This window comes from Scyliorhinus torazame, chromosome 16 (assembly GCF_047496885.1).
Source record: "Scyliorhinus torazame isolate Kashiwa2021f chromosome 16, sScyTor2.1, whole genome shotgun sequence".
NCBI lineage: Eukaryota > Metazoa > Chordata > Chondrichthyes > Carcharhiniformes > Scyliorhinidae > Scyliorhinus > Scyliorhinus torazame.
In genome coordinates, this window is record NC_092722.1 from 36,197,948 (window position 1) to 36,213,908 (window position 15,961).

The 15,961-nt window shown below is 45.3% G+C and overlaps 1 protein-coding gene across 2 annotated transcripts in view; it reads left to right on the plus strand.

Moving 5' to 3' along the window:
• Positions 1-15,961, plus strand: part of tmco4 (transmembrane and coiled-coil domains 4) — a 149,954-nt gene that overhangs the window by 5,057 nt on the left and 128,936 nt on the right. For both annotated transcript variants that reach the window (XM_072478253.1, XM_072478252.1), the window contains exons 2-4: positions 3,264-3,447; positions 9,387-9,561; positions 9,729-9,756. In XM_072478253.1, coding sequence (XP_072334354.1) covers positions 3,311-3,447; positions 9,387-9,561; positions 9,729-9,756 — 340 coding nt within the window. In that variant the 5' untranslated portion in view covers positions 3,264-3,310. The remainder of the gene's footprint in view (positions 1-3,263; positions 3,448-9,386; positions 9,562-9,728; positions 9,757-15,961) is intronic.

The window sequence follows — 15,961 nt, forward strand, 5'->3', positions numbered from 1 at the left end:
GGAAGAGTCAGCCCCCCCCCCCCCCCCCCCCCCAAGCCCTCCCTCCAGCAGCACCTTCTTCACCCGCTGGGTTTTACCCGCCCAAACATATCCCGAGATCACCGCATTCACTTTTTTAAAGAACGCCTTGGGGATAAAAATTGGAAGGCTCTGGAAGACAACAGGAGCTTTGGGAGGACCGTTATTTCACTGTCTGTACCAGCCCCGCCAATGACAACGGAAGTGCATCCCACCTCCGAAAGTCCCCCCTCATCTGTTCTACCAACCAACCCAGATTCAGCTAATGCAGCTGCTCCCACTCCCGCGCCACCTGGATACCCAAATACCAAAAGCTCTCTCCCACCACCTTGAACAGCACCTCACCCAAACTCTTCTCCTGTCCGCTCGGCTGAATCGCAAAGACTTCATTCTTGCCAATATTCAGTTTATACCCTGAAAACCATCCAAATTCCTCTAATATTCCCATAATCCCTCCAATCCCCCCCAGGGCGCCTGAAGTATATAGAAGTAAATCATCCACCGAAAGCGAGACCCTCTGCTCCATCCCTCGTACTATCCCCTGCCAGACTCTCGAAGTTCTCAGTGCCATTGTCAACGGCTCTATAGCCAGGGCAAACAGCAGTGGGAAAAGTGGGCATCCCGGTGTAACCTAAATTAATCTGATCTCACCCGGTTCATCCGCACACTCGCCACCGGTACTTGATATAACAACCAAAACCAGTCCACAGATCCCTGCCCAAACCCAAATCGCCCCAGGACCTCCCATCAGTGATAGCCTTCCGACCTCACGGTCAAAAGTTTATTAGGTTCAGGCTCACCCTCCAGAGACTTGAACACATAATCCCAGCTGACACGTCAGTGAAGGACTGAGGGAGTGTTGCACTCCTGGTGGTGTCATCTTTCAAATGAGATGTTAAACTGTGGTCCTGCCGTCTGCCCTCTCGATTAGATCTGAAAGATGATCAGGGAAATTCTCCCAGTGTCCTGGCCAATATTTATTCTGCAACCAAATTCACAAAAACAAATGATCTGGTCATTGTTACATTGCTGCTTGTGAGACCTTACTGTACGAAATTGTAACAATTTTACATTGCAACGGTGACGATACTTCAAAGGTATTTAATTGACTGGAAAGTTTTAGGACATGCTGAGGTAGGGGAAGGTGCTTTTTAAATGCATGTACTTTCATTAAGATATTTCATACCCATGATCTTGCAGTGCTGATTTTCTCTTGAGGCCCAAGTATCAAAACTGGCAAGTCATGCTACAGTTGTATAGAACCTTGGTAAGGCCGCACTTGGAATTTTGCGTGCAATTCTGGTCGCCACATTACCAGAAGGATGAGGAGGCTTTGGAGAGCGTGCAGAGGAGGTTTACCAGGATGTTGCCTGGTCTGGAGGGTGTTAACTATGTGGAGAGGCTGAATAGACTTGGACTGTTTTCATTAGAAAGACGGAGGTTGAGGGGTGACCTGATAGAGGTCTACACGATTATGAGGGGCATGGATTCAGTGGATGGGCAGGCATTCTTTCCCAGGGTGGAGGGGTCAATCACCAGGGGGCATAGGTTTAAGGTCCATGGGGCAAAGTTTAGAGGAGATGTGCGAGGCAGGTTTTTTACGCAGAGGGTGGTGAGTGCCTGGAACGCGTTGCCAGAGGAGGTTGTGGAAGGCATCTTGACAAACACATGGATAGGATGGGTATAGAAGGATACGGCACAAGGAAGTGCTGAGGGTTTTGGCAAAGGTTGTTATTGTGACCGTACAGGCTTGGAGGGCCGAAGGGCCTGATCCTGTGTTGTATTCTTTGTCGTATCCTTCATTCAAAACTCTTGGGGCCAATTGCGTTTCTGTATTCGGATATTTTTAGTTTTCGGAGGTGACATATCTGCTGTATATACGGCAGACCTAATTACATTCCAATAGCCCCAGCCTAGGCTAGCTGTAGTCTACAAATTTGACATGTTGGAATAAAAGCACTAAATAACCACAAAAATCACCAGGCAAGGCAAACAATAGACTTTCCACGCTAAAGGTCAGGTCCGTTCAGGGAGGTTTGTGTTGCTCAGGTCACAGACCCGTGCAAAAAATATTTTGATTTTGGGTATGTTCAGTTTTGGGATGGATGGATAAAGGATACCTGACCTATAGTACCTCGGCAGGAGGTGTTTCATGGACAATTAAGGACCAGTCAACCTTGTTTGAGATCAGTGTGCAGAGGTTCATCAGGTAAAATTTGTGCAGTCTTTTGAATTGGCTGTGAGGTGCGGAGCCAATTGAATGGGGCTCTGGATTCTGCCTCTTCAACTGTTTAACTGAATGCATTTTAACAACTGTTGTGAGAAACTTGACCTTTGAAGCCTTCTCTCCATCCTCAAGCTGAGTTAGTTTAGCAAGCAGATAATCCTCTTCCTCGCTATCAGGAGCCCGTATGGGAATTGGAAATCATTCACTTGCCAATTGATTGTACACAGCGGTTAAAAAGAGAACTGGAGTAATCTTGGATTTCTTTAGTCGCGCGCTTAATGAAAATCTATTCCTTCTCAAGTTTGAGTACCAGATTGATGCAGCTCTCACTGACTTGTGGAGCTCATTTTGAGAAACCTTTTTCTTTTAAACAGTTGGATTACATTTCACACTTCACTGCAGGGCGTCTGTGAGTTTGAAGTCACAACCTGCTCATAAGGTTAATGAACACATTGTGAGCTGAATTTTTCACAGCCTCAAGTTTGAGGAACATTGTAGGAAGTTCCTGTTTCCTTACTGAGATTTGCTATGCTGCAATTGAATGTGCATGCTGTCAAATGTATGGAATATTTCAATATGGAACAATGCATACCTGGATCTCATTAGAAGGTAATGGCCTGATTAAGAAGTTCAGGTGACATTTGTAGCTTCAAGAGTGATGGTTGGGTCATTAATGAGTTAGAACTGTCAACTGATCACAAATATTTAATTTGAAAACACTCCTTCTGCTATGTTTGGTATTTTCTGTGCTGTATTAAGTGAATTTCATGGGGGCATTTTTTAATACCTTTTAAGTTCAGTTTACTGTTGGCAACATATATCAGCATGCTGTGTTGTATATTGTCAATGTTCAGCACAATCCACACACAACAATTAACAAGTGTGATTTATTGACATCAACTTATTGCAGGATAAGGAAACGGTATGGCAGTTGTTTCATGTTAATGTTGTTCTTGCTTTGCTCTATATTTTTGTTGTGTTTTTTTAAGCTAAAAAACTTCCTTTTCTCTGATCCCAGCTGAAAATGTGCAAACCATTGACCAGGACAGAGCAGCTCACAGTCTTATGAAGATGAGCTGCTCAGGTGAAGATAAAGAGCCACTGGAGTTGGTTGGCCGACTGCTGAGTGAACCAGGAAGGTTTGCGTATGGCGGCCTGTGTGGTGTTACACTGTCATTGTTGTTTTCTGAAGAGGTACACAGGTTAGTACTCTGGTGCAAGACGCTAACACCCAGCCGCTTACTACAGAGTGTCTTAGTTTGGCATCCACTCGACACACACTTCCAGCAGAGAGCACTGAACAGCAATCAGACGAGGGAATTCAGGCGGATTTGACTCTGGGGCACTGAGGCCACTTGCAGTTCTACTGCTGTTGTAACTAAGGTTCAATAACTTAGCCCAGACCAGGGATGGAAATTGAAACCAATCCATATGGGGCAGTCGCAGATGTCCAGCAGAGGATCAGTTTCTAGTGCACTGCTCTCAACTGGCTTCTTTATGTACAAAAATTTGGAGAGGCTCAGAGCAAGCTGGACTGATTCACAAATGCGTGTAAACACATTTATGGGTCTGTTCACATGTGCTGAATGTTAACTTTCAAACTAGTTGTTGGAAGAAAAAATGGCTTTTCTCACTGGTACTGGAGGCCACCAGTATTACCAAGCAGATCATTTAGAATATAAAACTTTTGTTAGAACCAGTTAAATTGAATGGTAGGACTGGAACTAATTCATCATTATTATTTACTCCAATTGTTTGTTTCCTAAATTTGAGACAGAAAAGATTAAGCTGAGCTCTCGGTTATTATGGGTGTGTTTGTTCAAAGTTGCCCCCAGCGAAGTTTCATCTATAACAAGGTTCAAAAATGGAGTTTCGGAAAACCTTGTATTATCCTTCAAAAGGCAATTTCTGAATTATATCCTGCTGCGCCTTATGTGAAGTTTATTTTCTTTGATGCTGGTTGTGGCTGCTTTTTTGAGACAAGGTAGATGTTCCCTGGTGGGAACATATTAACTGGCTTCACTTGATCATTTCATGCCACTAAACATGTGGAATTGCCATGGTTTGAAACTAAGTGGGATGGAAATGATTTGCTTTTCTGAAATAGAAAATACCGAGATTTACTTTTGGAGTTACAGTGGATTCCAATCTGGAATTCAGCTAATCACTTGTCAAATTACAAATATTTGCACGTATGTACCCATTGATGATGATTCTCATTCCTTCAGAAGTTACATCCTCCTGTGATTTCTAAGTCACCACTGTTACTAACTGGGTGTAGGGACTCTTATTTTTCTCTTCTAATAAGAATCGGTAGTCCAGTTGGCGGAGGTGTTAAAATACGACTTTATTGTTAGTTACTCACTGGTGTACACTTGAACAGGAGCTGAATAAAACTCAGAAACAAAATATCAAACAATACATGAAAGGCAAGCATAAGCACAAAATAAATCACTAAACATAAACAAACAGGGACTTCCGGTGACGGCGGGCGGGACTTCCGGTGATGGCGGGCGGGAGGCGGCCGCACAATGGAGGGCTCCCGCTCGGGAACGGCATTTTCGGGGCTTTAAGCCCGGTCCCAGAGTCCACGGAGGCGGCAGAAGCAGGGAGAAGGCACGGAAGAGGCACAGTGAAGACACCGGAGGAAAAAAACCCAAAGAAAAATGTCGAGGGTGAGCAAAAAAAACGGCCGAAAAAAAAACAGCTGAAGGTCCGTCGGGGAGTGGAAGGGTCACCGCGGGGTCACCGAGGAAAATGGAGGCTGGAGCACCAGGGAAGGCCGCACTGCTTACGGCTGAAGAAATAACTAAGGTGATGGCTGCGGAATTTGAAAAGCAGTTAGCGCAGATTGCGAAATGCATGGAGACGGTGAGTAAGGAGATGAGGGAGGTTTTGAGTGTGCTGGTGGAGGAGGCGGTTTCCCCGGTGAGGACGGAGGTGGCGAGCGCAGTGGCGGAGATGCGAGAGCAAGGGGAGGCGCTGAAGGAAGTGGAGGAGACGTTATTGCAGCACGGTGATCAACTTGCCTTGATGGGGAAAGAGATGCGGAAGGTGATGGATACTAACAAGGATCTGCGAGGAAAAATGGAAGACCTGGAAAACAGATCCAGGCGACAGAATTTGAGGATTGTGGAGCTGCCCGAAGGAGTTGAAGGACCGAAGCCGACTGAGTATTTTGCCGCGATGCTGGCAAAACTATTGGGGGAGGGGGAGGATCCCTCCCGATATGAACTGGATCGGGCTCATCGGTCGTGGAGGCCTGTACCAAAGGCGAGTGAGCCGCCAAGGGCAGTGACTCTGTGCTTCCGTAGGTAGTGTGAAGGAGAAGATCCAGAGCTGGGCCAAGCAGAAGCGGGTGGTGCAGTGGGCTGGAGCTGGTATACGTGTATACCAGGACTTTACAGTGGAGCTGGCAAGGAGGCGGGCTGCCTTCAACCGGGTGAAGAGGGCACTGTACATTAGCAAGGTGCGGTGCGGCATTGTATATTCAGCAAAGCTGAGGGTGACTTACAAGCTCAGGGACTTTTATTTTGGAACGGCGGAAGCAGCGGAGGAGTTTGCGAAAGCAGAAGGACTGTGGCAGAACTGACAAATTGAGGAATGGCCATGTGCCGATGTAACCTCATGACTGTATTTTCTTCTTTTTTGTATCACTGCGCGCGGGTGTAGAGACTGAAGGAGCCAATGTTGTATATATTTGGACAAGGGAAGGGTCGGGACTTTCACTCGAAATGAGGGTTCTTTGGGGTGTAGGTGGATATGCGGGGTTTGTGTGCTAAAAGGGGATCTTTGGGCTTTCCTGGGGCTGGGCAAGTGGGAAAGGGACCCGGGCGGGGGCTAAACTGGCCAGCGAACGGGAGTGAGGTGGGGGGAGGGGCTGCGGCCATGGGAGCCTGGTAGAACAGGGTCTGAGTGGTCTAGCCGGGGTGGAAAGTTGGGGGGGAAGGAACCGAGGTTGGGAGGAGGAGTTTTACAAGAGGCAGTGGACGGGAGGAGCTGGAGACCTGGGGTGGTGGGGGGAGGTGGTGGAGAGCTGTGTAAGATTAAGGGTGACTACGGGTAATCCCTGATTCCTTTTTGTCATTTGTTTATGTAAACATGCGGGTTGAGGTTTGGGGGTTGGTGGGTAGATGGGATCGTTGTTTTTTAAAAATATATATTTTATTCAAAATTTTGTGGCCAAACATAACAGTACATAGTTTTTCTTTTGAACAACAACAAAGCAATATAAATACCCGTGGCCAGTTTTAAACAAATAAATAAATAATATATAAACAAAAACAAAACTGAGTGGCAACTGCCTTGTCAAAAATAGTTACTCTCCAAAGATACATTCCAACAATTCAATATACATTACTTATAACAAGTGTCTATACATATACAATGACATCCCTGAGAGTCCGTCCGGTTCTCTTCTCCCCCCCCCCCCCCCCCCCCCCCCCCCCCCCACCCCCCTGGGTTGCTGCTGTTGTCTTCTTCTTTTCCATTCCCTCTATCTTTCTGTGAGGTAGTCGACGAACGGTTGCCACCGTCTGGTGAACCCTTGAGCCGAACCCCTTAATACGAACTTGATCCATTCTAACTTTATAAACCCTGCCATGTCGTTTATCCAGGTCTCGACGCCCCGGGGTTTGGCTTCCTTCCACATAAGCAATATCCTGCGCCAGGCTACTAGGGACGCAAAGGCCAAAACATCAACCTCTCTCGCCTCCTGCACTCCCGGCTCTTCTGCAACCCCGAATATAGCCAACCCCCAGCCTGGTTCGACCTGAACCCCCACCACCTTCGAAAGCACCTTTGCCACCCCCACCCAGAACCCCTGTAGTGCTGGGCATGACCAGAACATGTGGGTGTGATTCGCTGGGCTTCTCGAGCATCTCCCACACCTATCCTCTACCCAAAAAAATTTACTGAGCCGTGCTCCAGTCATATGCGCCCGGTGTAATACCTTAAATTGTATCAGGCTTAGCCTGGCACACGAGGACGATGAGTTTACCCTACGTAGGGCGTCGGCCCACAGCCCCTCCTCAATCTCCTCCCCCAGCTCTTCTTCCCATCTCCCTTTCAGCTCATCTACCATGATCTCCCCCTCATCCCTCATTTCCCTATATATGTCCGACACCTTACCATCCCCCACCCATGTCGCTGAGATCACTCTATCCTGCACCTCCTGCGTCGGGAGCTGCGGGAATTCCCTCACCTGTTGCCTCGCAAAAGCCCTCAGTTGCATATACCGAAATGCATTCCCTTGGGGCAACCCATATTTTTCCGTCAGCGCTCCCAGACTCGCAAACGCCCCATCTACGAACAGATCTCTCAATTGTACTACCCCAGCTCTTTGCCATGTTCCAAATCCCCCATCCATTCTCCCCGGAACAAACCTATGGTTATTTCTTATCGGGGACTGCACCGAGGCTCCCGTCTTTCCCCTATGCCGTCTCCACTGCCCCCAAATTTTCAATGTAGCCTCCACCACCGGGCTTGTGGTGTATTTCTTCGGTGAGAACGGCAACGGTGCCGTCACCATTGCTTGTAGGCTACTCCCCCTGCAGGACGCCCTCTCCGATCTCTTCCATGCCGCTCCCTCCCCTTCTCCCATCCACTTACACACCATTGGGATCGTTGTTATTATGGGGACTGACATATCTTGCTGATTATTGTTTATTGTTGATGGATGTAAATGTGGGAGAAAATGTGAAAAAGGAGAATTAAAAAAAAATTTAAATATAAAAAAAAACATAAACAAACAGGTAGATGATTCAAGAATTCAGGAACAAAGAATCTCGACCACGAGGCCCGTTTTTTAAGGGAATTTGAATCTCTGGTGTAACCCCTCACTTGCGTTCATTGGCTTCTAATTCTCAGCTGGAACCTCCCGGTTTGTTCAAATGAATGAATTTCTGTTACATAGAAGATAACTTGTTAATCAAACATTGGACATTACTTGAGATTGATTGGTGCCTATCAAAACTAGCTTAGCGTTTGCATGCGCAGTCTTAGGAAAAATACTGGATATGGTTTCTCATACGTTGCCATCTTTCCTAGCTTGGCGGAAACCTAACTAAAATTGATTAGTTGATTACACAGAGAACAATCTGTTCTCAGTACTGAATACAATGGTTAATTCATTATATGAGACAATTATCATAGAATTTACAGTGCAGAAGGAGGCCATTCGGCCCATCGACTTTGCACCGGCTCTTGGAAAGAGCACCCTACCCAAGGTCAACACCTCCACCCTATCCCCACAACCCAGTAACCCCACCCAACACTAAGGGCAATTTTGGACTCTAAGGGCAATTTATCATGGCCAATCCTCCTAACCTGCACATTTTTGGACTGTGGGAGGAAACCGGAGAACCCGGAGGAAACCCACGCACACACTGGGAGGATGTGCAGACTCCGCACAGACAGTGACCCAAGCCGGAATCGAACCTGGGACCCTGGAGCTGTGAAGCAATTGTGCTATCCACAATGCTACCGTGCTGCCCGATGACTGGTTGCCACAATATTTTGCTTAATAGCTATATGCATTAAACTAGCCCCGATATGAATAAAAATAGACTCTATCACTGTGCTTTTATGTACTGTAATAAAAGTGATGCAATGTTGGGCACCCTTACAATTTAGGTTATGGCAAATCCATGTCCCACAGAGCCTTCAGTCTATCCTCTTGTTTTCACGTACCATTGATCTAAATTCAGGACTGTTTTCATAAATTGGCCACAGCAAAGAAGGAGACCATTCAGCCTGTCATGTTTGTGCCTGCTCCCTGCAAGAGCAAGTCACCGAATGTCACTCCCTTGCCTTTTCCCTACAGCCCTGCTATATTTTTCCTCACCAAATAATGAGCTGTCAGCTTATTCTGGGACTCTGTCTGGTTTCTTTGAATCTGTTGGTTAGCCTTTGATCTGTGTGAGATGCATGTCTACAAATGCACAAGTACATTTCATAGTGATGAGCCAGTGTACATACATGGGTATGTTTGTGTGACTGTACATATGCATAAACATGGGTCTGTTAATGTATATATGCATGCTTCAAATTATGAGTGCAAGTATGTATATGTGTACTGGACAGTTTTGGTTACAAGTCTTATTAAAGAAAGGTCACTGAATACATTTATTTGGTTTTGTAGACAGTTCAGAATGAAATTTACTGAAGGGCTTGTAGATTGGCTGCAGCTTTCAGAATCTGTCTTGCCTGTCATGGAGGCTTTTGCCAATGGAATGGGAGGGGAAGGCACAGACACATTTGCAGACCTCCTGTTAAAAGAGCCGGCATTGAAGGACAGTCCAATTCTGATCACTCAGGTACACATGTTCAGTATGGCATCCTGTTGTGTCTGCCAACCCGTATTGTATTTTTCATTATTTTCTTCACGTGCTGTATACGTTTGTGTGAAAAATTTTGTGAAATGTTTTCTTTGATTTTGGAAGAACTCAAATATTCAACCTAATTTTTTGCCATTCTGTTTCAGGATCTTGTTTCCTTTTCACTGAAAGATGGTGAGTCCTGAATACTTTAACTGTAAAAACTGAAAATGCTGGAAATGCACAGTGGATCTATGTTGCATTTTAACGTCCCTACCCTTGTACCAATCAAATCACTGAATCAGAGACCATAATCCAATGATTCCTAAATGTTTTCTTACTGTGACTTCATTTTAATGCTTAAAAATTGGTGTAACCCTGGAGTGAGAATGGGAGTAGGTGAGTAGGGCGTGAGGAGTTGTGGAAAGGGGACTGATAGTTTTGCCCTCAACCACTTCAAAATCTCTGATGGGGCCTCATTCATTAGCAATGCAGCCAATCAGTGCCAATCCCAGGACTGTCCCACCAGAGTCTCCACTCGGAGCTTGTGACCCCAAATAATTGTCCTGTGACCCCAATGGGGAGGTGATCACGTCTCATGGCTTGGGAACCCTTTCGATTGGCATTGTAGTCTTAACGATTCTACCAATGAGCTTCTAGAATCAGCAATCAGATCTTGGAAACATCTCTATAGTGGCATTTTTGATTCATCCATCACAGCAATGGCCCTATCCATATTATTCTGTGTCATACAGCTGCCATGGTTGTTCTTTACACACCACATGGTAGACCCCTTAATAATAAATCCCACATAACCAATGCATCAAAATTCAGTAAATTCATAAATATGCTCTTAAACTTCTTTGTCCTAAATGAGAATGGCTCCAGCCCCAAATATCTCTTCTTGGTTATGGGACAGTTAGCACCATGTCTATCCACCAAGATGCCTATGCCCCAGGGCCTAGATCAGCTTATGATTCAATGCCATGACCATATACACATGAAACATGGGAGTATACATTTGTTGTCAGTTAGTGATGAGACAGCTCATGAGCTTCTTTGATCTGACCTGTGAATCTCTTGTAAAGCACTTGAGATGGTTTGCTATATTACAGGTGCTATATTAGTTCAGGTTGTTATTCCCTTTTTAACTCGAGAAGGCCAACTTTAGCACCCTGAAGACTACTGTGGAGCAGTCCCTCCAGCTCCCCATGTCATGACGTCCCTTCTTGCACCTCATGCTGTGACATTCTCTCCCTTCCCTGTGCGGTTATAGTATTTGTTTTGCTATATATCATCACCCAGAGTGCAGGATTCAGTGGTGTCAGAATGCGCATCAATCAGCTTTGGAATATTCTGACGGTCCTGAATTGGCATTTTCAGGAAAAGTAATTTGGGTAATGACAAATTCTCCCCAGAAACTCTGATTTCAACCCAACTGAGTGAAGGCATCATAGGATATGGATCTACAGCGGGGGAAGGAAGGGGAAGAGCTTTATCAAAAGCAACAAATCTGGCGTTGTAACATTAAAAATTGCAAATGATTTACTTTTTGTCGAATCATGAAATGCCGAGTATTCTAATAACGTGAAGATATGTTTTTGTTGGTGTTTGAAATATTGAATTTTCTCCTGCGTGCTATGGCTTTTGGATTGCTGCTCTGCAAAACATTCTGAATCAAGTCATCATTATTCATAGGAGAGCTTCATAACACTGGCTTTAAATTAATAGTGTAGCAGCTGCTATCTGCCTCGTCTTGGACATTTTCCTGAAGCAGAAAGTCCCCAAAGTATGGCTATGGTTTGTAAATCACCAGTCTGATTACTGAGAAGCGTCAAAGCTGCTGTTTTGATAAATTGATTGAGAAAGTAACTACCCTGGGAGGAGTTGAACAAAGCTTAGGATTCCAATAAATTGAGTTCTCTGTGATTTAACTGATTCTATAATATCACAAACCTTGACCCAGTTCCTGGTTTTAAATGAGCCACTTACTTCCCCACCTTCCCCACCTCCCATGGCAGGTTGATGGAAAAAATGAAGTTGTATGGGGTTCAGGGTGTACCAGCTATATGGATTAAGAACTGGCTGGGCAACAGGAGACCGAGAGTAGTGGTGGAAGGGAGTGTCTCAAAATGGAGAAAGGTGACTAGTGGTGTTCCACAGGGATCTGTGCTCGGACCACTGTTGTTTGTGATATACATAAATGATCTGGACGAAGGTATAGGTGGTCTGATTAGCAAGTTTGCAGATGATACTAAGATTGGTGCAGTTGCAGATAGCGGGGGGGACTGTCAGAGAATACAGCAAAATATAAATAGATTGAAGAGTTGGGCAGAGAAATGGCAGATGGAGTTTACTCCAGGCAAATGCGAGGTGATGCATTTTGGAAGATCCAATTCAAGAGCGGACTATACGGTCAATGGAAGAGTCCTGGGGAAAATTGATGTACAGAGAGATCTGGGAGTTCAGATCCATTGTACGCTGAAGGTGGCAACGCAGATAGAGTGGTCAAGAAGGCATACAGCACGCTTGCCATCATTGGATGGGGTATTGAGTACAAGAGTCGGCAGGTCATGTTACAGTTGTACAGTACTTTGGTTAGGCTACATTTGGAATACTGCGTGCAGTTCTGGTCGCCACATTACCAGAAGGATGTGGATGCTTTAGAGAGGGTGCAGAGGAGGTTCACCAGGATGTTGCCTGGTATGGAGAGTGCTAGCTATGAAGAAAGGTTGAGTAGATTAGGATTGTTTTCATTGGAAAGACGGAGGTTGAGGGGGGACCTAATTGAGGTCTACAAAATAATGAGAGGTATGGACAGGGTGGATAGCAACAAGCTTTTTCCAAGGGTGGAGGTGTCAATTACAAGGGGTCACGATTTCAAGGTGAGAGGGGGAAAGTTTAAGGGAGATGTGCGTGGAAAGTTTTTTACGCAGAGGGTGGTGGGTGCCTGGAACACTTTGCCAGCAGAGGTGGTAGAGGCGGGCATGATAGCATCATTTAAGATGCAATTAGGCAGATATATGAACGGGCGGGGAACAGAGGGAAGTAGATCCTTGGAAAATAGGCGACAGGTTTCGATAAATGATCTGGATCAGCGCAGGCTGGGAGGGTCGAAGGGCTTGTTCCTGTGCTGTAATTTTCTTTGTTCTTTGTTCACCTGTGACAATGGACGGAAAATAACATTGCAGGGAGAAGAAAACATTGGGAATGCTGCAAACGTGAAAACCAAATAAATAATGACTGCTCACAATGTCTGTTAGCGCAAGAAAAGTTTAACATTTGGGACTTTGAGTGAGGAAGGGTCAGATGAACTGTTCATGAGATTTTACTGTATTCAACATGTGCTGCGCCTGACCTGGATGTTGTGGTAGCTGTAATCTACAGCTGACACATAATGCCCAGGATCTGTGGATATTTGATACAAACAGTACTGAGCATCCAAAATAAAAATCTTCTTGAAGTCTATTGAATTCAGGGGGGCAAGAATTAACTAAAGAATAGTCAGTTGTGCATCTGAGTGAGGTGCTTGGTATCTTTGCAACTGTAAGTCATCAAGTGGCTGAAACCTTCAGGAGTAGAGCAGGACAGGAAACAAAACAAGGAAGTATCACTTATGCAAAGACAAGATTACATATATTCCTTTATTCTTTTCTTTCCTTGGTTCTGGAAGAATAACTTTTATGCCATTCGACTCCCCTGTTCTTCACCCTATCATAGACATTTTTGTTCTTGTCCCATCCACATTGCTCAAAACCTATTACATTTCTAACTTTCCCCTGCTTTAATAAAAGGTAAGAAGTCTTACAACACCAGGTTAAAGTCCAACAGGTTTGTTTTGAATCACTAGCTTTCGGAGTGCTGTTCCTTCCTCAGGTGAATGAAGAGGTATGTTCCAGAAACATATATCTGGACGCTTCTCCAAGGCGGCCTTCAGGACGCGCGACAACGCAGAATCGCCGAGCAGAAACTTATAGCCAAGTTCCGCACACACGAGTGCGGCCTCAACCGGGACCTGGGATTCATGTCGCATTACATTCATCCCCCACCATCTGGCCTGCGAAATCCTACCAACTGTCCTGGCTTGACACAATTCACACCTCTTTAACCTGGGGTTACCCCATCTCTGGATCTGTAAAGATTTAATCACCTGCTAATGCTCGCATTCCAAGCATTGTCTGGCATCTTTGAATTTGTCTATATATATGTTTCTGGAACATACCTCTTCATTCACCTGAGGAAGGAGCAGCGCTCCGAAAGCTAGTGATTCGAAGCAAACCTGTTGGACTTTAGCCTGGTGTTGTAAGACTCCTTACTGTGCTCACCCCAGTCCAACGCTGGCATCTCCACATCATTAATAAAAGCTCACAGGCCTGAAATGTTAAATGTGTTTCTGTCTTTACAGACGCTGCCAAAACGTGCCGAATATTTCTGTTTTCATTATAAATATTGCTCATTGGCTTCATGCACCAAGTGTGAGGTAGCCAAAACAACTAAGGAAACCCAAGCCACCCTCTCTCCTTTTTAATAGGTTTTCTGGATTGACATTATGACGATGCCTCCCACATTAACCCATGGGCCACATTTTGGAATTTTTGTACTTCCGTAGCCCCGCCCCCCCCCAACATCGGCCGTCCTCCCCTCCATCACCTCTGGCATTTCCGACACCCCAGAAATCACCACCATAGGGTCCAGCCCAGCCTCTACCCCTACAATCTTTGATAAATGTGGTGCCACCTCCGTCGCAAACTCCTTACAGAACTCTGCTGGGTAACTGCCCAGCTCTGGGCTCTTCCCTAACTTCATTCCTTCTATGCTATCCACCACCTCGCTCAGTCCTAGTTGTTCCTCCATCGCCTGCATCTTCTCCTCATCCAGCCTTGGGAATTCCAGCTCATCCAAAAACCGCCCCATACCCCCCCACATGGCAAACCTGTCCGAAAAATTAAAGTTCATGGAATACGCAGAAAGTAGCAAGTTGGATCCAAAATTGGCTCAGTGGCAGCAAGCAAGGTGTAATGATCAGCTTGTGTTTTAGTGACAGGAAGGCTGTTTCCAATCGGGTCCAGTACCTGGTGTTATGTTACTTGTTGTAGATACAAAGAGAAGAATCAGAGGTGGCACAAGTTGAGTTCGCGTAACATAGTGCAAGGTGTTTATTTACAAGATGCTGTTTAAAACGGGTACAATGGTGAACTCCACAAAAGCCCGCCATTGCGTAACACGTGACAATACACCTGCCAGTGGTGTTACTCTGGTACATAGCAGCTGAGTTCCTTGTTTATTATAGTATAAATGATTTAAACCTAAATGTAGGGGCCATGATTGAACAGTTTGCAGATGATACAAAATATGGCCATGTGGTTGATGGTGAGGAAGATGGTCTCACCCCCACAACCCAAAGATGTGCAGGGTAGGTGGATTGGCCACGCTAAATTGCCCTTTAATTAAAAAAAAAAGATAGTGAGGAAGATAGCTGTAGACTGCAGGAACATATCCATGGACTTGTTAGGTGGTAGTTAGGTGATTGTTTTTGACTGGCGCAGACGCAATGGGCCGAAGGACGTTTCCGGGCTGTAGGACTCTATGACTCTATATGCAATGGAATTCAACCTGAAGAAGTGTAAGGCAGTGCATTTGACGACGGCAAAGAAGGCAAGGAGATGCACAATAAATGGTAATTTGCTGAGAAGGAAGAGGAGCAGAGGGACTTTAGAGTGCATATCCACAGATCCTCCAGATAGATACGGTGGTTAAGAATGCATAGAGAATGCACTTACATTTTATGCCTCAGCTAATGAAAGAGCAGGTCAGTTATGCTACAATCTTATAAAGCACTAGTTAGGCTGCAGCCAGTGTACTGCACACACTGTGGTCACTGCATTACAGGAAGGATGTGATTTCACTAAAGAGAGTATAGAGGAAATTTACGAACATGTTGCTGATGTCTGGAGATTTTTAGTTACAAGGAAAGTTGGATAGACTAGGTTTATTTTACTTGGAACAGAGTCAGACGAGAGGAGATTTAATTGAGATGTATAAAATCATGAGGGACCATGACAGAGCGAATAAGCAGGACCTATTTCCCCTAACAGAGGTCAATAACAAGGGGGTGGAGGGCATAGATTTAACGTAATTGGTAGAGGGAAATTGAGGTGGGATGTTTTAATCCAAAGGGTGGTGGTGCCCTAGAACTCACTGCCTGAAATGGTGGTAGAAGCAGAAAGTATCATTTAATTTTAAAAATACACATATAGTGCCGCTGAAGCACACAAACCCAGAATAAACTGTCTAGTGTGCCACTGAATCATACAAAGTGGGAGTACTTTATCCATGACAGTAACAGCTTCAGTGACCGGTCATTTCACAGGTTCGATTGATGATCTCGGTTAGGTAGCAG